Source organism: Haliotis rubra, unplaced genomic scaffold (genome assembly GCF_003918875.1).
Source record: "Haliotis rubra isolate DU_JTF1 unplaced genomic scaffold, ASM391887v1 Scf267, whole genome shotgun sequence".
Classification (NCBI taxonomy): Eukaryota; Metazoa; Mollusca; class Gastropoda; order Lepetellida; family Haliotidae; genus Haliotis; species Haliotis rubra.
This window is the reverse complement of record NW_025766747.1, coordinates 198734-223027: the sequence shown is the minus strand read 5'-3', so window position 1 is coordinate 223027 and position 24294 is coordinate 198734. Positions and strand designations below refer to the sequence as shown.

General features: G+C 37.4%; 1 protein-coding gene across 1 annotated transcript; it reads left to right on the top strand.

The window, feature by feature from the left end:
- Positions 1–2718: 2718 nt before the first annotated feature.
- Positions 2719–3510, top strand: LOC124280426 (forkhead box protein B2-like). The gene has a single exon (XM_046716367.1). It carries the CDS (start codon positions 2803–2805, stop codon positions 3508–3510), a length of 708 nt encoding a protein of 235 aa, XP_046572323.1. The 5' UTR covers positions 2719–2802.
- Positions 3511–24294: the final 20784 nt, after the last annotated feature.

The following is a 24294-nucleotide window of genomic DNA, read 5'->3' as shown; positions in this document are numbered from 1 at the left end:
TTAAAATATTGATAATTGCCCAGGTATCAACAAAACACAGTTAGATAACAGCACTGCAGTGTATACCGTATATATCAATAAGTGCTTCCTTCCTACTAAAACGTTTACTAAAGGAACCACTTAACCAACAGTTATGTGCAACTGGTGATCAATGCTGATGAATACACTTCAACAATTACATTACCTACAGAAATATGCCCTGTCACTTGGCGTTGATAAATCAATAACGTGTCACATGATGTCTATATCGATGTGATAATGCAAGAGGGGGTGTTAATATATTGTTACAACAAGAACGCCCACGTGCAGTCATTACCTGCCTGAAACACGCAATACAAAATGGCGGCCATACAGTTTGAGTATCGCCGGAGTAATCAGTACCGCAAAGTGAGGTTAATTGACAATGGTGTCACGTTTACATGTTCTAGAGGTATTAAGCATTGGAAGGGTTCTTTCTTATGCAAAGACCTTTTGGGAAAAAAGTACGTTTGACAAAACCGTAAAGTAGAAAACGTTTGACTTTTCACAAAATCTAATACCGTCAATGTATGTTTTATTGTTGTGGTTCCTTATGGAAACATGAAAAATGTTTCCAAACATTGTGTGCAGAAAACAAGAAACTGAATCTCTTTGAAGTTAGCATAGAAACAAGAGGTTTACACCTACCACACAGAGAACACGCTCCACTGACGCCACAGCGATTATATAGATCGCGTCACCCGCGTTTAATGAAAGGGGAACGAGTTATTTCATTTTAATCCAATTTGTAAATTACTTCCGACAAAGGTTGAATATAAACATAGACATAAATACTTGTGTGCGGAAAGAGTAAGTCTCTCTCAACAAGATACAAATCTCTTGTACAAATTAGATTAGGTAGTTGTACGTATATATACTAGAAATAATTCCTTTCTGAAGTTACCGCACTGTATTCTGTTTAATTAGGAAACAATGAACAAATTATCACACTGATATAGATGTTGTTTTCCTTGAACTTTCTACATGATCATCTGTAACACTGATTAGTATCTAATAACTAGTTTTTGTTGGGTGCAAGAACACATTGAGGTCGATGGGGACACCTGCGACAATCGCTTGACCATGACGTGTTTATATCAATTTAGCAGCTATGTAAATATGTGCCTCATTGACGATTTCACTGTGGAAATATATTTCACCAGGGGCACCACACATACACATGTCAGAATGCTGCCGGTCAATATTGACAATGACAATCACTCTCTACATACACAAGTTTACTGAAACTGACAAGAAATCATGAATGGTCTCATTTCCCCTTACCCCAAGGGAGAGGGGTTTGTCACAGACAGTAAGCCCCAGGGTGGGGACGTGACCGTGCAATATGTTGTAGGCTAAAGAAGTGGGAAGCTCCATTATACGAAGTGTGTAATTAGGTGTCTGTGATGATTCACTACTGACAAAACTCATGTCATGGCTGACGGAGGCATTGTCGAAAGTGATGATGCAATACGGTCACCGACAAGGTAGATTATAGGCTGCTCTAATCTAAGTCTAATCTACAAGGTAAAGTCTGGATATCGGGGTGTTTAATCAATTAAAATTTTATAAAAATATTCCCCGAGAAAGGATTTCCGGGTTCGAGTGTCTAGCTGTTTAAGAGTCAGTTTCAAACATGAACGCTGACATCAGATGACTTATCTGGCATTTTCTCTGACATAAATATATGGTTTAAACCCAACGGACCAATGTGCATTTAAATTATCACTTTTTCAGATCAAGTGAAATTTTATTTAATATATATAGATGTCTAGATAGTTTGATACATGCGTCAACGAGTCATGCGACAAATAAATTGAAGGTCGGACATGTTGATTTTTAATAAAACAAATCGCTCTAACACCATATGACTATTTTCGGCGTACTTGATATCACATATATGTCATTATGCCACCAACTTTCAATATTTGTCAATCAATGCAGAAAAAAGAACTGTTTAAAGGAGATATTGTGAAAATAGCAATGGTCTTAACAAAACATTTATAGCTGGTGTATTGAATCGTTACCAATATCATTAAGCTGCTATTTGCAGGACGTGTTTACTACGTGTAATAATACTGAGTCCCAGTATAGCACCCGTAAGGGGTGTGGAATCAATATGGTAACTCGCCAATCAGAACAGAGGAACAAGATTTAGACCGAACTGGTTTGCGATTGGTCGGATTTAGTGGGGAGCAGATTATAGAACAATAGCGGCTTAATCTATGAACAGGGGGCACGGAAGTTGTGTATTTTGTGGATTATCTCCACGGGGGATATAAACCATGCCGTGAGTAGATTTGACAAACACTTCAAGTTTGGAAAGTGAAATCCCACAAATCTGTTAGATTTGATCTGTGAAACATGTTGCTGAATCAAGGCCCAAATCTGTTCCAATATGGAGGCGGAGCAGAAGACAAGTCTTCCTGCATGATGTCGTTATCGCATGCAATGCAGCAGGGGCCCCCCATGTCAGGAGCGTACATTATGTCCACACACACACCTTCCCTGTCTCTTCCTCCGATGCCTGGCATGACGACAGGGATAGCAGATGTAAAATCAGAAGTATCTCCTGGAACAGACGACACACGCGACAATCTGCACCATCAAGGGCCTTCAGACAACGACCGCAGCAACCAGTCATCGCCATCGCCGTCATTATGTTCCGACAACGACGAAGACGAGGGTTCAGATGAATATTCAGGTACATCAACTCTGTCGCAACAAAATCGACGCTTTGCCGAAAATGTGAAGCCTCCATATTCTTATATTGCATTGATTACCATGGCTATCGAGAGTTCGTCTACTGGTATGATGACCCTCAATGATATATACAGCTTCATCATGAAGAGGTTTCCTTATTACAAAGAAAACCAGCAGAGATGGCAGAACTCCATCAGACACAACCTCTCCCTCAATGACTGTTTCGTCAAGGTGCCCCGACCCCCGGGACGGCCAGGCAAGGGTAACCATTGGGCTCTGCATCCATCTTGTGGGGACATGTTCGGTAACGGGAGTTTCCTTCGTCGTGCTAAACGTTTCAAGCTGGCACACAGACAGCGCCGAGACGACGCCACCGTTCACCATGTGAGTTCTTATGGCCATTTTAGTCTCTACGGAGGCCCGTCCCCCTACCCTGCTCTTAACCCCCTAAGTCTCGGGTCCTTACCCCAGGGACTGACCCAGCCGCAGCAATACAGTTTAGGAAGCAAACCTGATCTCAGTAGCTGGACTGTGGGGTCCCCTACAGGCTACTCTCCGACAACTGGCTACTACAACGCCAACACAATGAACAGCTCCCTGACGGGCTCCCCACTCTCCAGTTCTCCCCCAGGAAGCTCGCCCCTGGGTGGGGCATATATGCCCCCGGCCCCTGCACCCACTGCAGGAAACAGTCACCCTCATGCAACCTACCAAGCTCTACAACAACATTTCTCTTGTGGACAATACTCCGCCTATCCCCATCTGAGAATGGCGTCAGGATCGCCTTGATGTTGTGGGCTGTTACAGAGGTCCTGGTCTCTACATCGTGTCTCATGAACTACTACACCTATCGTTATGTGGGATAGTATCGAAACAGACTGTGTCAACCACGTGAAAGTGCTATATACTACCAGAAACATGTGTGGTGATGTTTGTGCACATTGCAATACCAACACACAGTTGGTAATGATACGCAAGATAAAGACAGTATGTACGTAATACCCTATCTGTCTCTTTGTTCCAGTTCATTATGTTGCTGAATAGTTTAAATAAAACTTGTTATATTTCAATATTGTCATGTTTTAAGATCCATGTTGGAAGCCAACAATTGGTCTCTAGAGTTTTCACTCACTCATGAAAAGGGAGCACTGCATCAAACCACCATCCACCATCTTGACACATACAGGGTAGATATATTTGATGACACATACAGGGTAGATATATTTGATGACACATACAGGGTAGATATATTTGATGGCACATACAGGGTAGATATATTTGATGACACATACAGGGTAGATATATTTGATGACACATACAGGGTAGATATATTTGATGACACATACAGGGTAGATATATTTGATGACACATACAGGGTAGATATATTTGATGACACATACAGGGTAGATATATTTGATGACACATACAGGGTAGATATATTTGATGACACATACAGGGTAGATATATTTGATGACACATACAGGGTAGATATATTTGATGACACATACAGGGTAGATATATTTGATGACACATACAGGGTAGATATATATATTTGATGACACATACAGGGTAGATATATTTGATGACACATACAGGGTAGATATATTTGATGACACATACAGGGTAGATATATTTGATGACACATACAGGGTAGATATATTTGATGACACATACAGGGTAGATATATTTGATGACACATACAGGGTAGATATATTTGATGACACATACAGGGTAGATATATTTGATGACACATACAGGGTAGATATATTTGATGACACATACAGGGTAGATATATTTGATATACAGGGTAGATATATTTGATGACACATACAGGGTAGATATATTTGATGACACATACAGGGTAGATATATTTGATGACACATACAGGGTAGATATATTTGATGACACATACAGGGTAGATATATTTGATGACACATACAGGGTAGATATATTTGATGACACATACAGGGTAGATATATTTGATGACACACCATTATGGCCATGTTTCAGGCATCATCGGGAGTAACTGGTCCAAATCGTCTTGAGAACGGTGTTTTAGTCTGCTTGCTTCACATCTATAGTCTGTTTGCAGTGAAAACGGACCGCTTAATTTCACTTTAAACCAAAAAGTAAAACAAATAAAGTAAAATTAAGACTGCGAATCCTCATAATTTTGCCTTGCCAATTGAACATTTAAATCTCAGAATTTCATTCAACTTAGGATAAAAGTTGTTTAACAAACGATCATAGATTCAAATCGCTGTTACTGGTTTGTATTATAATGGGGTACGCCCAGTAGTTGGAACAGTGAAACAAATGCACGTGCAGTACGTGAAGAGCGTTAACTTAGAACAACCCGAGTCGTTCTCGGTGTTTCATTTGATATGCATATCCCCTTGTAATACAAACCAATAATAGCGATATGAAACTACGATCGTTTGTTAAACACCTTTTATCCTTAGTTGAATAAAATTCTGAGATTTAAATGTTCAATTGGCAAGATAAAATTATGAGGATTCGCAGTCTTAATTTCACTTTATTTGTTTTACTTTTTGGTTTAAAGTGAAAATCATCGGTACGTAGCTTACTAAAATAAGGCAGCTCTAAAGAGAGCACGGATTTCAGGATTCTGTATGTTGTGGAACGCAAGAGTTATAAACTTGAAAAGACCAGGTCATGACGAGTTGATCCATTTTCTGCAAAGTGTGAACAGTTAAAATTTTGAGACTGCCAAATTTACATAAGACCGTCTTTTTCTAAAGAAAGATTCTAATTAAGAAATCCCGTGTTCAAGTTTTGTGACAGGTAATGATCTTCTAAAAGCAATTAATACAACAGGTATGAACGTTTAGATGGTTTCTGATGAAATTCCAGAGGCATTTACCAAGATGTTTACCAAACAAGTACCTTATTAAACGTTTGCAATGTGTATGTCAATGTGGGGTTTAACATTTAAACGTTATCAGTGTGTATATCAATGTGGAGTTGAACATATAAACGTTATCAGTGTGTATATCAATGTGGAGTTGAACATATTAACGTTAGCAGTGTGTATATCAATGAGGGGTTTAACATATAAACGTTATCAGTGTGTATATCAATGTGGGGTTTAACATATAAACGTTATCAGTGTGTATATCAATGAGGGGTTTAACATATAAACGTTATCAGTGTGTATATCAATGAGGGGTTTAACATATAAACGTTATCAGTGTGTATATCAATGTGGGGTTTAACATATAAACGTTATCAGTGTGTATATCAATGAGGGGTTTAACATATAAACGTTATCAGTGTGTATATCAATGTGGAGTTGAACATATTAACGTTAGCAGTGTGTATATCAATGTGGGGTTTAACATATAAACGTTATCAGTGTGTATATCAATGTGGAGTTGAACATATTAACGTTAGCAATGTGTATGTCAATGTGAGGGTTTAACATATAAACGTTATCAGTGTGTATATCAATGTGGGGTTTAACATATAAACGTTATCAGTGTGTATATCAATGTGGGGTTTAACATATAAACGTTATCAGTGTGTATATCAATGTGGGGTTTAACATATAAACGTATATCAATGTAGAGTGAACATATAACGTTCAATGTGTATATCAATGTGGGGTTTAACATATAAACGTTATCAGTGTGTATATCAATGTGGAGTTGAACATATTAACGTTAGCAGTGTGTATATCAATGTGGGGTTTAACATATAAACGTTATCAGTGTGTATATCAATGTGGAGTTGAACATATTAACGTTATCAGTGTGTATATCAATGTGGAGTTGAACATATAAACGTTATCAGTGTGTATATCAATGTGGGGTTTAACATATAAACGTTATCAGTGTGTATATCAATGTGGGGTTTAACATATAAACGTTTGCAGTGTGTATATCAATGTGGGGTTTAACATATAAACGTTATCAGTGTGTATATCAATGTGGAGTTGAACATATAAACGTTATCAGTGTGTATATCAATGTGGGGTTTAACATATAAACGTTATCAGTGTGTATATCAATGTGGAGTTGAACATATAAACGTTAGCAGTGTGTATATCAATGTGGGGTTTAACATATAAACGTTTGCATGTGTGTGGGGTTTAACATATAAATGCAATGTGTATGTCAATGTGGGGTTTAACATATAAACGTTTGCAGTGTGTATATCAATGTGGAGTTGAACATATAAACGTTATCAGTGTGTATATCAATGTGGGGTGTAACATATAAACGTTATCAGTGTGTATATCAATGTGGGGTTTAACATATTAACGTTAGCAGTGTGTATATCAATGTGGGGTTTAACATATAAACGTTTGCAATGTGTATATCAATGTGGAGTTGAACATATAAACGTTATCAGTGTGTATATCAATGTGGGGTTTAACATATAAACGTTATCAGTGTGTATATCAATGTGGGGTTTAACATATTAACGTTATCAGTGTGTATATCAATGTGGAGTTGAACATATAAACGTTAGCAGTGTGTATATCAATGTGGGGTTTAACATATAAACGTTTGCAATGTGTATGTCAATGTGAGGTTGAACATATAAACGTTATCAGTGTGTATATCAATGTGGGGTTTAACATATAAACGTTAGCAGTGTGTATATCAATAGGTGAGGTGAGGTGAAATTGGGTTTAACGTCGTACTTGAGAATATTTCGCTCATATGACGACGTGCATGCGAGTGTATGTGTATGTGCGACTGCTTGTACCAGCCCAGACTGAAGCTGGTTTTATAGTGCTAGCCCACTGAGATACCATGCCGCAGTGAAGCATGAATACCCCACTCAGACACATTATTCTGACTCCGAGCCGACCAGTCCTTGTTGTACCCATTAATGCCGAGCGCCAGGCATGGACCAACAAGTACCATATTTTAACGTCTTTTGGTATGACGCGGTCGGGGATCGAACCCACGACCTTCCGCTCTCCGGGCGGACGCTCTAACCACTACACCACGGAGGCGGTCCGTATATCAATAGGGGGTAACCATATAAACGTTAGCAGTGTGTATATCAACCATATAAACGTTAGCAGTGTGTATATCAATGAGGGGTTTAACATATAAACGTTAGCATGTGTATATCAATGTGGGGTTTAACATATAAACGTTAGCCGTGTGTACATCAAAGTTTTGTTAAACATATAAATGTTTGCAAAGTGTATAGCAATGTGAGGTTAAATATATAAACGTTAGCAGTATGTATGTCAATGTCTGGTTTAACATATAAACCAGAAATGGGCTTCACACATCGTGCCCATGTGGGGAATCGAACCCGGATCTTCAGCGTGACGTGCGGACGCTTAACCATAAGGCGAGCATTGTGTATATCAGTGTGGAGTTGAACATATAAACGTTTGCGAACAAAGAAATGAACACGGTGCTCATTCAGAAACACTTACATTTGCATATGCGTTACATAGAAAATTACATACATAAACATTTAGATAGATAAGTGTTGAAGAACGTATTTGTTAGGGTAACATTGATGCATTTGTTAGGGTAACATTGGTGTATTTGTTAGGTAACATTGATGTATTTGTTAGGGTCACATTAATGTATGTTAGGGTAACATTGATGCATTTGTTAGGGTAACATTGATGTACTTGATAGGGTTACATTGATGCATTTGTTAGGGTTACATTGATGTATTTGTTAGGGTAACATTGATGTACTTGTTAGGGTAACATTGATGTACTTGTTAGGGCAATATTGATGTATTTGTTAGGGTGACATTGATATATTTGTTAGGTAACATTGATGTACTTGTTAGGGTAACATTGATGTACTTGTTAGGGTAACATTGATGTATGTTAGGTAACATTGATGTATTTGTTAGGGTAACATTGATGTATTTGTTAGGTAACATTGATGTATTTGTTAGGGTAACATTGATGTATTTGTTAGGTAACACTGATGTATTTGTTAGGGTAACATTGATGTATTTGTTAGGTAACATTGATGTATTTGTTATGGTAACATCGATGTACTTGTTAGGGTAACATTGATGTATTTGTTAGGTAACGTTGATGTATTTGTTAGGGTAACATTGATGTATTTGTTAGGGTTACATTGATATATTTGTTAGAGTAACATTGATGTATTTGTTAGGGTAACATTGATGTATTTGTTAGAGTAGCATGGATGTACTTGTTGGGGTAACATTGATGTAATTGTTAGGGTAACATTGATGTTATTGTTATGGTAACATTGATGTACTTGTTAGGGTAACATTGATGTATTTGTTAGGTAACATTGACTGTATTTGTTAGGGTAACATTGATGTATTTGTTAGGGTTACATTGATGTATTTGTTAGGGTTACATTGATGTACTTGTTAGGGTAACATTGATGTATTTGTTAGGTAACATTGACTGTATTTGTTAGGGTAACATTGAGGTATTTGTTAGGGTTACATTGATGTATTTGTTAGGGTTACATTGATGTATTTGTTAGGGTAACATTGATGTATTTGTTAGGGTAACATTGATGTATTTGTTAGGGTAACTTTGATGTATTTGTTAGGGTAACATTGATGTATTTGTTAGGGTAACATTGATGTATTTGTTAGGGTTACATTGATGTATTTGTTAGGGTAACATTGATGTATTTGTTAGGGTAACATTGATGTATCTGTTAGGGTTACATTGATGTATTTGTTAGGGTAACATTGATGTATTTGTTAGGGTTACATTGATGTATTTGTTAGGGTAACATTGATGTATTTGTTAGGGTAACATTGATGTATTTGTTAGGGTAACATTGATGTATTTTGTTAGGGTTACATTGATGTATTTGTTAGGGTAACATTGATGTACTTGTTAGGGTAACATTGATGTATTTGTTAGGGTTACATTGATGTATTTGTTAGGGTAACATTGATGTATTTGTTAGGGTAACATTGATGTATTTGTTAGGGTAACATTGATGTATTTGTTAGGGTAACATTGATGTATTTGTTAGGGTAACATTGATGTATTTGTTAGGGTAACATTGATGTATTATGAATATATATTTTGTAGTGATTCGGTGACGTATTTCGGCTTAGGATCGTTTTGAAAACTCAATTTGTATGCGTTTACATTTTCTTGCCAAGCAGTTCATGACATATTTCAGATAAATGCATGTTAAAACAAACACATTAAATTAATTTGGACAAGGACATTAACACTCAGTCGGCTAATTTGCAGGTTTGTGGAAAAAGTGATGATTCGTTATTACAAATACGACCATCGTACTCAGTCAATTAACACCCTAGATCCCTCCCGCTGAACTCATTGTCTCCCTTTACAATACCGCCCACGTGACCTATCATCGCCTAGCATTTCTCACCTGTAATTAAGCCCCTTGTATGACCTATTGTCAGATATAATTGGGACATTACCCGGAGAAAGTCTGTGTTTTGCTAAGTCTTTAAGAACTCCGCCAGAGGTGCTCCTTGTCATAGCTTTCCCATGACTCGATCACACAAATTAAGCAGATAAAATTGAGTAATCTGAAATATTCAGAATTCCTCTTCGTTTGATGTGTAAGCTGAAGTTGGTGTTAACAAGCAAATATCCTCGTGGGCTACGTCACCTGTCCTTATTCTTCTTATCTATCTTCTTCCGTCCTCAAGACTGTCTTCCCTCCTTGTATCTTTACATTCCCGTTGTCCGTCTCCACTACCCGCCCTCACCGCACCCCCACCTCCTCACCCCCACACACGACTGTCGTCTATCTTCCCTCCCAATGTCTGGCTCCCCTGTTTGTATCTTTACACTTCCTTTAACTGACCTTGCTCCCAATCAGTTTATAAATGCGACTATTTCATGAATATGTTTTTCTGACGCTCTATCAATCGTAAAGGTGCTCGGTATTCGCTAAAAACTGAGTCTACCCTATCCCATCAGTTGTCTTTGTCAAAAACACAAGCAAGGTCATTTTTCAAGTGTTTAACTTGAAGAACGTTTATTTCCACCATGTTTTCATTTTGTCTATCTTGATTTGGCTATAAAACTATCTGTCATACATTGTAAATTTGAGTAATGAATGCATCATACACTACACATCATAAATAACCAATACTAACTCATGCAAACATATCATATTACTGAACGTTATCCTGAACGCTAACTTATACACACAGTATTGCTATACATTTACACCAAACATGCATCTTATGGGTATTATATATCAGTGTTAGGAAAGTGCATAACTATTTATTTGCTTGTGAATATATTGCTCTAGGAGGGACATTATCATTTAAACAGTGAGATCATAATGACAGTAGGACACAATCATTGATTCATAATCTTTTCCTGGGGACTACTATCGCGTGAAAATGTTTCAGTTTGGGTTCAATATTGACATCTGCCGTTTACATATTTTGCGAGTGTTCCCGACTTTCTACATAAAATGGCTATTCTCAAAACGCCTTTTCTGCGGCCAAACACACATATTGACCCCATTTAATACCCCTACCCAAACACTCAGTGCGACCCACGGGATGTTTGCATAGTAACAATAGCAGACAATTAACGCAGTAATGCAGTTACAAATTTTGTGCAAACATTGGAAAATATGGCCTTACCCTAAGGGGGGATAACTCACTGACCAAAGACGGGTGTGCCTCGGTGGTAATGCATTAGATAAACAGGATTAATGACAAAGTGAGCGAGAATGGCCAATACTACAGCTTTTAGACCCTACTAATAAAGTCACAAAAGGTTTTCTGGTCAAGCTTGTCAGCCCGAGCCTTATGTGACAAAACTGTCGTTTCGGCATTGCTGAAAACACCCGCGGCCAAATTCATGAATAAGACCATTTTCATGTAATTTGTACCGGTAATGTCATTCCAGCAGATACTCAAAATCTGTGTTGCCTGTACGAGATTCATGTTTTAGCACGTTTCCAACCTTGTATTCCTCAATCTTGCATGGTCACTATATACTGTTAATATTGTTTTATATTTACATATAAAATTCTCATTTTAAATGAGTTATTACACTAGTATGAATAGATGCGAAATTAATGATCTAATCTTTTTAAGTCTTTTCGGACATTTTCATTCCAGAATGTTTTTGTTTTGTATGTACAGTAAAATATGGCTGTTGAAATGCTTTCGTTGCCCTGTCCGCTATTTTGTATGCCCTCACTATACATCACATATTTGTATTGGAATGCTCTTAATAAGTGGGACCCATGTTGATACAGAAATGCTTGTGTGACTAAGTATCTGTCGTCAAAAGCTATGATATAATGTTCTTGATAACTGGAACCTCTTTAATAAAGAGCTATCAGTCTGAGTATATAAACTGTATTATAATGTGTGCGATTATGATGTGTGTGTGAAGTCCTGACCTCAATCCATTCAGGAATTAGGTCTGACACTTCACGAAGAGTGGAAGATCATCCGAGAAGACAGTATGAGTTGACGTCTCATAGCTTCCATGATCAGTAGAGTTGGAAACGTCCTCCGAATGGCTGGTGGATACACTACATATAAACAATAGTGGTTGATTAACTTGATATGCTGGTGTATCGTTTCTTTCTGAAAGGGACATGATATATACACGTCTTGCTGATTCTGCGCCCATACTTATGGCCTAGTATTATGTACGCATTTCACTTATGTACGTATGTCATCGAAAATGAAATTTTGATCAATGTCTTCGAAATGTCATTTGTAATCGCACTCATATCTCGCCACGTTAAGTAAACGTGTTACTCGAACAAGAGGTTTTAAGGGAAGGGAGAAATACTGTTTATCACCCATCCTCGTTCACACCGGTCATTGAAACCAGGTTGATGAAACGGGTATCCACAACTGATTATTGGTGTTGATTACAACGGTACGCTAAATAAAACTCTGGTATTGTGAGTAAGGGCGCAGCACGTGGAGAGGATTACTTTGTGTATGCGAAAAATGTAGTGTTCAACAGAATTCAATAGGCCTCTTTTTAAAGTTTTTTTTATAATACTGCTTTATATCTTAAATTTATAGGGAGAGTGTATACTGATTTGATGGATTACCTTGGAAGATGGTGTATAGATCCTGACATTGTAGTCAGTGGTGAGGAATGTAAAAATTGTCGCTTTCGTACATGTCAACCTCTTGTGTTTCGGTTAGTTGGATGTTTTGCTTTAACGACAAATCTATTTATCTGAGCCTCCTACTGCGAGAACAATTTGATTGCCAATTAAAACACAGTAGTATTCGGACCGTAGACGTCTTAACATCCACACAGCAGTATAATTCGCTTATATCACCTATTATCACATATGAAGCTACAGCATTCAAATGCGAGAATATACCACGCCAAACGAGCTTCAGAATCAAACCTACAGATCTTCACTTCATGTAGGTCAATATACACTAAAAGAGGGCGCTTGGTGATGGTGATGTTGGTTGAAACCCGTGGTGCAGCTGTTAAATAAGAGTGACTTTAGACTTATGTTTATATACACCTGGAAAACGGCACCAAGATGGTGCTGACAAACCAAACACCAAATCAGGGCGAATCAGGATTCGAACATACAATCTGGCGTGCCCAAAGGGACGCAACTCTGACCAGCGAATTGCTGCGAGTTAGACGACCGGCTCACTCTACCAACTCAGTAGCAGGTGTTAAAGTGATGGCTGTGTATATTCGGAAATTTTACTCCTGGATTTTTGCTGTACTCAATTCAGTTTAAATAAAGCGAGATATACAACTAGAAAAAAGTGATTCTTTAAGGTATTTGATTGTCAGATACGTCTACGCCTCTGAAATTTCGAAGGTCAAGAAGATCTGACAGTTTAGAGAAAATTCGTCTTTTCGCATGTGAAAACTTCTTATAAACGACATGAAGAAAACCTAATGGCCGATATCCAGTATGCGTGAACTCATTTGTCCGTAGCGTTGGGTACTGCTGTAAAATGTTATCAATGAATGGTGCATGTTGTTATCTTTATGCAATGTAATACCTTCGCAAACTTTCATTGTTTGGGTTACTTTGATGTCAAAACCAGTTGGAAGGGGGCAAATGCTGAATAAGTATGCCTAATTATCGTGCTATTAATATTTTAATAGAAACTGGATACGTAATTTTAACAACTGTTCAAGACAAAACCTTCATAGAGAAATTTAACATGTGTTAGTGAGGTAAAGCTTCAAAACTTTTAGTAAACTTATAGAGGGGTACTATTACGGTTGAGAAATATTTAAGGTAGGTGTCGAAATTTCGATATACGTATGAGTAACTGCCCTTTATGTAAAAGAGTATCAATATGATGTTATTTATCATATTCAGTGCAGCTTTGAATGCTATTGGATCTATATATTTCTCAAAGACACGTATTACTAATGAAAATACTAATTGTAATATATATATTTACAAATGATCGTGAACAAATCCAATCATTATGCATGCTTATTTACTATGCAAATGAAAAAGACAATGAATAAAACCATGTACATGTACATGTATTTTCATTGCCACCATACATGAAAAGTGCAGTTTGTAGATGAGGTTAAGGACTTCTTAATAAATATAGTATTGGCAGATTATACTGCAATAGGGATGGTGAAATGTGTGATAGTTACAAGAAAGAATTATTGTGTTGAGGTTACAAAATGTAAGTTAAATTAAGGTAAATTTCTGCAAGTTACAAGTATGAAGCATTGTGCTGGGGATGGTAAAAGTAATGTTACAAGTTACGTGTATTGTGTTATGGATGGTTTTGACATAAGTTAGTAACAAGTAGCAAGCTTTGTGTTTGGGTTGTAACCTATACGTCGGTTAAAAGTAACAAGCTTTGTGTTTGGGTTGTAACCTAAACGCCAGTTACAAGTAACAAGCATCATGCTAGGGATTTCAAAATGTAAGTTAGTTGCAAGTATTGTTCCAGGGTTTGTAGAATGATAGCTGTTACAAGCAACACGCATTGAACAAGAGATGGTAAAATCTAATCTAGTTACAGGTAATATACCTATATTGTGCCAGAAATGGAAAAATGTAATTTAGTAACAATTAACAAGTATTGTGGCAATTAAAAAGTACTGTCAGTGCTGGTAAAATGTAAGTTAGTTGCAAGTACGTTTACCAGGACCTTAAATAATTTAATTCATAGCTTAGAAAGTTTTGTTAAATTGTGAAAACATTTAGGCATTCCTGACACTTAATGTAACAGTTAAAGGTAAATGTTGATAAAAGCAACTCAAGTGACTTTCAAACTGGCGTTCAAGTGAAATAAGTCAAAACACATGACGAGAGAAGATTGTAATTAGATATGTCATCACCTGATTAAATCTTCCGCTGAGCTCAGCACCCTACCCGCGGCTAATGAACTGTCAACTATCTCTGTATTCCAGTATCTGTGCACTATTCTTCTTATTAACGGAAGGAGGCCCAGAGACATTAGAGCTTTGTGCCAATTAGTACATACGAAGCTCTAGGTAAAAGCCAACCAGTTAGATGGACACCTGTGGACTGTTAACTCGGCAGAAACAACGACTCCCTTCAATTTTGTACGGACTACAATCCAAATTGTTCCCTGAGCCCTGAACTCTACTGGTCTGCAAATCAAGACTCTAGTCGCCCATGATCTACTGAACATCACTGGAACTCTAGTGGTCTGCAAGACACCGCCCCAGTCGTCCATGGTCTACTGAATACCATTGGAAATCTGGTGGTCTGCAAAACAAGAATCTAGTCGCCCATGGTCTACTGAACACCACTGGAACTCTCGTGGTCTGCAAGACACCGCCCCAGTCGTCCAGGGTCTACTGAACAGCACTGGAACTCTAGTGATCTGCAAGACAAGACTCCAGTCGTCCAGGGTCTACTGAACACCACTGGAACTCTCGTGGTCTGCAAGACAAGACTCCAGTCGTCCAGGGTCTACTGAACAGCACTGGAACTCTAGTGACTCCACAACTCCACAACACAACCATGAATTCTACTGATCTGCAAATCACAACACCCGACTCAAACAGTGTACGGAATATCACCCTCTGCACAAATGATCTTCGGTGCACCACTCTCGCTTCCAACGTCCTGTTTACCACACTCAATGGCCTGGAAGTGACAACCGGTTTTCTCCTGGTGAACTTATTCATCCTCTTAACTGGAATTCTAGCTCTTGTGCTCAATGGTTTGGTTTTGGACACGCTCGTGAGACAGCCAAACATCGAAGCCAGCCATCTTATCATATGTCATCTCACCGTTACTGACATGTGTTCGGGGTGTTTCATCATACTGTCTTTCTGTTATAACATCGGTAACTATCACGTGGTGGGGGAGTGCATAATCCGTTTGGGCAGCATGGTGACGTTCATGGCGTCTTCAGTGCTTCATCTGCTTCTTCATACCATTGACAGATACGTTAAGATCAATTATCCCTTCAAGTACATAAATAGCTTCACAAACAAAAATGCCTCCATTTTCTCTTCTGTCATATGGGTTGCGTCTACACTTCTTGGGCTGTTACCAGCGTTTGGGTGGCGTAACACTCCTGAACCAACACAGAATCCTTGCGAGTTCAGCATTATTATGACCAAAGGCTACATCATCACCATTCTTCTTACTACAGCCTTGCCACTCATTGTCATCACCCCGATATACATGGCTCTGTTTAGGGTGTCCTATCGTCATAGTATGGTCATACACCCTCGGAGGACCGCCTGGATGCCAAATGCCGAACCCCAGTCTCTGCAATTTGCGAAAACAGTGTCAGTCATCTTCCTGGCCTATGTCGTGGCATGGTTTCCTTTTGGTGAGTTCCAGTGTATGATCCAATATTAAATGTCGTTTTAATATTCCAAGGCAAAACTTCCTTTGGCATTATTTTCTGTTATTCTCACTGAGCAACATCATTTTGCTTCTTGTTGACTGGGTAGATCATTCCGATTATTATATTGTTTTCGACATTTGCGATGATTCTCATAACCCATTATACGTTCTTCAAATATCTATTATTTCTGAAATAACTTAAGTCAAATTTCTGAGTTACAATTTGGAAATTGACTTCGTAACATAAATTAGGTCACTCGTGTGGGATTGAAACTGAATTGAAATTGAAATTGAATTTGGTGACCTAAAAAAGGCTTTTCAAAAGCTGCCGTATCGGCTGTTTTAATCAATCATAATTTTAATCGACTGTAATATGACATATGTATGGGTGTGCACACTCTTAAAATATGTTTCATTTTAAACATTATCGAAAAGCTTTGGAATCCGTTTGCAAAACGTTTATAAAGCAGCCTTGATTCCTTCACCTCACTTCGGACATCTTCTGGAGGAAATGGAGTTAAATGGCTATAAAGTCCAGTTTCCTTGCCGACCTTGGGTGGAATTTCCTTGTTGCCTTCTTACAGTGGAAGCAACAACCTTTTGGTTTTGTAGAAGAGAAGTGATACATGAAATTCTTCAAATGCATTTAGAAGTTGGTGTAGCAATAGAAGACAAATATTATGGATAGCAACTTCTTTATTTGTTTATCACGACGTTTCTGGGCCAGTTCTTGCCCATTCTTCAGGTTGACCATCCACCTGAAGAAGGGTAAATACTGTCGTGAGTTTAAAACGAGAAATGAAATTAAGGTGCTGATTGCAATTGCTTTTCAGATATGTGAACAGTATAAGCCACACATGGCCGTGTGTCAGTACACATTGTAAGGTAATATAATACAAGAGCAATGGTTATATTAATAAAGACAGCGATGCTATTATTCACCTCTAACATCTGAAATTAGGTCCAGGCAAGTGCATCCCGAGGTTGAGAGTGATCACACAAATGCTGGTCTTCTTTGTGGTGTAGCGTGAGATGAAAAGGAAGAGATAACTCCTTTCATATACGAAAAATATGCTAGAACATTTTACACTAAGGCAAGGGGAATAAGCCCCTTGCAGATTTACAATACATGACTATCCATATGTAAGGGTAAGAGTATGGAGGTATATTTGTGCCACAGTCTATTTTCACACATGAGATAAGATAAGATAAGATAATGCTTTATTGCCCGAAAGTGAATTTTGTGTACATCAGAGTTAAGAACATAAGAAAACAACATTTAAGACATGAGCAATAACAATGATATTGAATGCATAGTAAACAACAGTATTTATGAGAGAAACATCTAACAATAAATATACTAAGAGAATAATGTTTAAGACTTGTTTAAAAAGGATATGCTAACTGGTTTAAAAGAGTGTTTACATCTCTTTGACTTTACATATGGTAAAAGATACCTACGGCCAGATGGTAAAAGTGTATAACAAGGGTTTAAAACATGTGTTGGGTCTTGTAAGATTCTGACAGAAAGATTTAAAACTGATGATATGTACAGGGTGTCTAAACTATCAAAATTACAACAAGAAATTTTTCCAGCAACTTTAACAATCCTCTTTAATTTGTTCTTATTTTGAAGCGACAGAGGTCCATACCAACACTGCATAGAAAATGTTAAAATGGATTGAATACATGATTTGTAAAACAGAGACATAAAAGTGGAATCAATGTGGAATGAGCGTAGCTTTCTCAGGAAGTGGAGGCAAGACTGACATTTGTTGTAGACTGCATTGGTATTGCAACTGTGAAGATGTTGTAACTTCTACGTAGATGTTAGTATCTTCTACGAAGACATTAGTATGCTCTTTTTGCGTAAATGTGTCTTCGGCGTAGATGTTAGTATTTTCAACGCAGATGTTAGTATCTTCTACGTAGATGTAGATGCTAGTATCGTCTGCGTAGATGCTTGTATGCTCTGCATGTTAGTATCTTCAACGTAGATGTTGGTATCGTCTGCGTAGATGTTAGTATCTTCTACGTAGATGTCAGTATCCCCTGCGTAGATGTTGGTATTTACTGCGTTTTTGTTAGTGCCTTCTAAGTAGATGTTAGTATCCTCTGCGTAGATGTTGGTATCTTCTGCTTTTTTGTTAGTGCATTCTACGTAGATGTTAGTATCCTCTGCGAAGATGTTGGTATCTTATGCGTATTTGTTAGTATCTTCTACGTAGATGTTAGTATCTTCTACGTTTTTGTTAGTGCCTTCTACGTTTTTGTTAGTGCCTTCTACGCAGATATTAGTATCCTCTGCATAGATGTTGGTATCTTCTACGTAGATGTTGGTATCTTCTACGTAGATGTTAGTATCCTCTGCGTAGATGTTGGTATCTTCTACGTAGATGTTAGTATCTTCTACGTAGATGTTAGTATCCTCTGCGTAGATGTTGGTATCTTCTACGTTTTTGTTAGTGCCTTCTACGTAGATGTTAGTATCCTCTGCGTAGATGTTGGTATCTTCTATGGTTTTGTTAGTATCTTCTATGTAGATGTTAGCATCTTCTCCGTAGATGTTGGTATCCTCTGCGTTGATGTTAGTATATTCTACGTAGATGTTAGTATCCTCTGCGTAGATGTTGGTATCTTCTCCGTTTTTGTTAGTGCATTCTACATAGATGTTAGTATCCTCTGTGTAGATGTCGGTATCTCATGCGTTTTTGTTAGTATCTTCTACGTAGATGTTAGTATCTTCTACTTAGATGTTAGTATCTTCTACTTAGATGTTAGTATCTTCTACTTAGATGTTAGTATCTTCTACGTAGATGTTAGTATTTTCTACGTAGATGTTAGTATCTTCTACGTAAATGTTACTATATATTCTACGTAGATGTGAGTATCTTCTACGTAAATGTTACTATATATTCTACGTAGATGTTAGTATCTTCTACGTAGATGTTAGTATATTCTACGTAGATGTTAGTATATTCTACGTAGATGTTAGTATCTTCTACGTAGATGTTAGTATTTTCTACGTAGATACCAGTATTTTCTGCGAAGATGTTAGTATCTTCTGCGTAGGTGATACAATCGCCCTAATACGTTTCCATATAAGAGTATTTTTATCACATCAGCGCAAACATTACCTGAACGGTGGGAAACATTGAGAGAAGTTCAGGGATGGTGTGAGATGGGAAACTTAGACTTATACGGACAGCCTTGTGTTTATGAATTGGCATTTCCCCTCAGATAAGCACTTTCAAAAGAATGGATTTGGCCAAGACGTTTCCTATGGGCATTAGCGATATCGATGATCTGATTGTTATTTATTTTATTAATGATTTTGTCGACTGAGGTAGAAATGACCTATACTACTGAAAATGCATGATCATATTTAGAACTGTAGATGGCCACAAGCCGGCCAACTTCAGTCTTTTGAGAAACTGTTGAACATTCTCTTCCCACGAATCTTGCTCGAGAGGACAGGATTGCATCATTCAAGATCTCAGTGAAGCTTTTAAAGTGTTCTATGGCAGATATGCGGAAGACAATTTGAAAATTAAACACATCAGTTACCAAACACATATCCGATGCAACACTATATCTTGACTTCAACCATGTGCTCCCGTGTTTGTTTGGAAGAATGGGTTTCTGGCATCAAGGATATCTGCATGAACAAATGCTATATAATATATAATAATCACATGGAATACATAACGTGCCACGGTAAAGCGTCTATTTCAGGTATCGCCATGCTGTTGTTCCTGTGCGGCCAACTGGACGACATGTCTCACGAAGACATCGGGGACGTCATCATCTTCTGCAGCGCCTTGCTGTTCATCAACCCCGTCGTAAACCCGGTCATCTATGGTTTCAAACTTCCACCTGTCAGGCGAAGAATAAGAGTGTTCTACAGCAGAATCCGAGCTCTCCCGCCACCTGACAGCAGTATACCAAACATCTAGTCTGGATATTTCAAGAATATAATAATTGCAAGATATTACACAGACATACCCAACAAGTTTGAAATACCACATAAATAGATAGGACTATTCCGGAATTTAACAAGTTTTCCGTAGTGACATGTGCTTCACACAAAAAAACACAATAATTGTCATAAAAGATTATTTAATCTTACGCAAAGTAATTCGGAACTATTCTTAACCTATTTTGAAGGGAAAATATTACTTACGAAATTGTGGGGGGCCTTTTTACTACATAATTCGTCAACGCCAACGCCGGAGCTGAAGTTGGCCATACCTTCCGACTGGTCAGTTACTACTTCTAGTTCTCCCGCTTTGTTGCGCTGTCCTACACTACACTTACGCGGCAGAGCCCAATCTACACACTTTTGAAACCCGGATCAATCAGGACGGACAACAAAAATTAAACCTGAGCTGAGAAGCTTGCTTAAAATTGAAAGTTATCTTACAATGGTAAGTCTTTATCATTCTCCATTTCCCTTCATTGTTGTATGTTAAACGATGACGAGATTTAGAGTAATACAATTATACATGTCGATGTTTTCTTGCCACAGAAGAGATTATTCTTATACAGACAACCTAACACCCCTCTGTTGTAACAGGATGAAGTAAAACATTAACTGGAAACTGTCCCAGGTATTTTAGTTACGCGTTTACGTAATGTGCTTAAAGAGTACTCTCACACTCTGCTTGACCCTGGTGTTTTCAGTGACGATTGTAACTGTATACACTGTGGTCGACTTCAGCCAGAATATCAGTGACCACAAGGGGATTGGACTAATGTGAACACGCCCTACATGAGAGAGGTCCTAATTAATAAAAGTGGTGACAAGGCGAAGTTAAACGAGTTGATTGAATCAACTGATTGGTCATGCTTATTCAATATTTTCGAGTTTGTTGAATATGTGATGTACTTCCTGTCCACATGTAAATACTAACTATGTCTATGTATACTCGGTTTAGCAGTAACAATAAGGACATAGGTTAAACCATGGTTTGATAGTGAACTACCCAGGGCAATATACATCGGAGAGGGAACGGAGACAAAAGCTAGACTAACATGCAACGAATAGGGTTTATCTGAATATAGAGAACCAAGAAATATAATCATTTGAAGAAAACTGCCAGGGAAAATTTCTATAAAAACGTCGATTGATTGTTTATCTACTAAAATAAAACAAAACAGCTCTAAATAGTTGAAAATAGGAATGACAAGTGTTTATGGATGATCCACGTCTTTATTTTACTATTGCGACGTTTCGGTGTAGATGCTTATACCGTTTTCACAAAACAGTATAAGCATCTATACCGAAACGTCGCCATTGTACAATAAAGAAGTTGATCACCCATGAACACTTGTCATTCCTATTGCTTACAACTTCTAGAATGCCTCTCAAACAGTTTAGTGCAAAATTCTGCGTCACTTGACCCAAGATTCTGGAGCTAGCACCCTTATCCCATAGCACCTGGAGCAATCTCAGATATTGATGAAGCTGTAGCTTATAACGATTACTTTACGTCATTTTCCAGTGTTGATGATGGATACGCCACGATTGTTAAAATAAATGATCATAAACTGGCTTATACCGTTATCGAAAATGAAGAAGTAACAGATCGCATAAACTCCCTGTTTTGTAAATCTAGCACTATCCATAGCCAAACATCTATATGTATGTTTGTTTTTTCAATATATCTCTTGAACAAATCACATTCCAATCACAGTGGAAACGAGCAAATGTAGTGCCATTGCACAAAACATGACATAATACTATCTTTCCAGCTATGGGGACATGACGCAAACAATTATTTGAGCGATTTATCTTTAAACCAATGAATATTTACTTTCCGGAGATTAAACTATTTTCCATGTATCAATCACGATTCGTACCACACAACTATACTACATATCAATGTATCGACATTGTTCATCACATTTGTAATTCCCATAATGGTCATAAATACATTTTATGGTATTCTGGAATATTTTATACGAGGTACCCGACAGGGTATGGCATAAAGGTGCATTATACAAATTGCAGCAACAGTTCTTCTCATGTGGTTATAATTGAAGAAAGGCTAAATCAAGAGCTACTCCTACATCAGTAGGAAGTACTTTTTGTTCATCCTTAAATGAAAATAGACTTTGGTCAATACAGTTTGAAGCTACTGGAATTGTTTCAAAAATTGACCAAGTTTGCATCCAGTGTAAGTGGGCTACCACTAAAGAGAGATGAAAAATAATAAAACCAACGACAGTACAAAATGGTTCATACCTGAACTTTTTTAAGATCAACTACTTCAAATTATAACCTATTTAAAAAACCTAACATGACCGTTCTTTTTGCCAGAGCAACAAGGTTGCAAAGTCATTTTCCTAATGACAAGAGGCTTTTCAATAGTTTCTTCCATGTAAGAAAATCAATATGCTTTAATCTTTGTTCGTCAATATATTACGAAAATAGGAGCTTAGCCCAATTTAGAAACAATTCTAAGTTCTAACTAAACTCTTTCCAAAGAACAAAATAGTCACTTTTTTACTATGTCCATCAATGTATAGATGAAACAACCAAATTTAAAGAATAATCAAAATTTGATTTTATTTAACAATTATTACCTATCGCTAGCTTCTCCTCTATTGTACGTTACTTGTTTATTCCATGCATGCTGGTTATTGTACAAAAGCCGTCACTATATTATTTGTACATGTAGTACTCGTCTAAGTTATGGTCTTAATGCTACAGTTAGAAATATTGCATAAAAACAGCACACTTTAATATTATTATACAGTTCGGGCTTTTCACATACATTCCAAACAGCCATCACTGATATCGTTTTAACTACTATTAAATTCATTAAATATCTATAACAAATGCAAGAGTGTAAATTCTACATTCATCGTGCGTTTTTGTATGCACATACATCGTGCGTTTATGTGTATATGTGCATTATTGTACATGTGTACGTCTGTGTTTCATGTATTAATTGTATATACTTTCTCAGCACTGAAAAATATTCTGCACATGAAATGGATACAGGAGAAAATCTCGTACAGTGCACTCTGTCTAATTCGGACCAGTTTGGGACCGACTAAAAAGTCCGAATTATACAGTAGTCCGAAGTACACAGATTTTAATGGAGTTATCTCCTTTCAAAATGAGACATAATTCTAGGAACCTACCTGACTTATGATTCATATATTAAATCTATCACATTTCACAATGTCTGAAAACACTTAATAAATTTTAATTTATCATATATTATCAGCAGAATTAAAATTATAAACGCAATGCTATTGAAAACAACGATTCTCGGACACCTGCTTCGGCAGCGGGTCCACAATAACATTGTCAAAGAGTAAAGTAACGATGTTTCGAGGAATTCATTAAATAAATTGAATAAACTAATGAAAAAAATCAACAACAACATTCATAAAAGTTGTCAAACGTAAAATATAAAATTACTATGTCCATCTTTTTGTGCGATCATGTAATGTAAGTCAAGTCACTAGCAAGTGACACATCTCGGCTCTCGCTCGCCGCCTCAATCTTCACTCTCGGACACGATGTTTAATGCGAAAATATATACATGAAGCATTTTTGTCACAGGTCATAGCCTAGCACGATAAGTCGAATAAGTTCCATAATTTACGTATAGGTAGCGATTTCTTACTTAATATGTTCAGAATAGCATTATTTTACCCAAAACTTTTGTCTAAATCTAAAAGTTTTTGTTTACGAGGCGGTATCCATTGCCGTAATATGATTGGCTGCCTTAGGTCACGTGTTTGATTTTGACCAATTACGACCCTTATAGCAGACGGT

Coding starts and splice junctions, on each gene's coding strand:
- LOC124280426 (XM_046716367.1), top strand. CDS start 2,803: ATGGCTATCGAGAGTTCGTCTACTGGTATGATGACCCTCAATGATATA.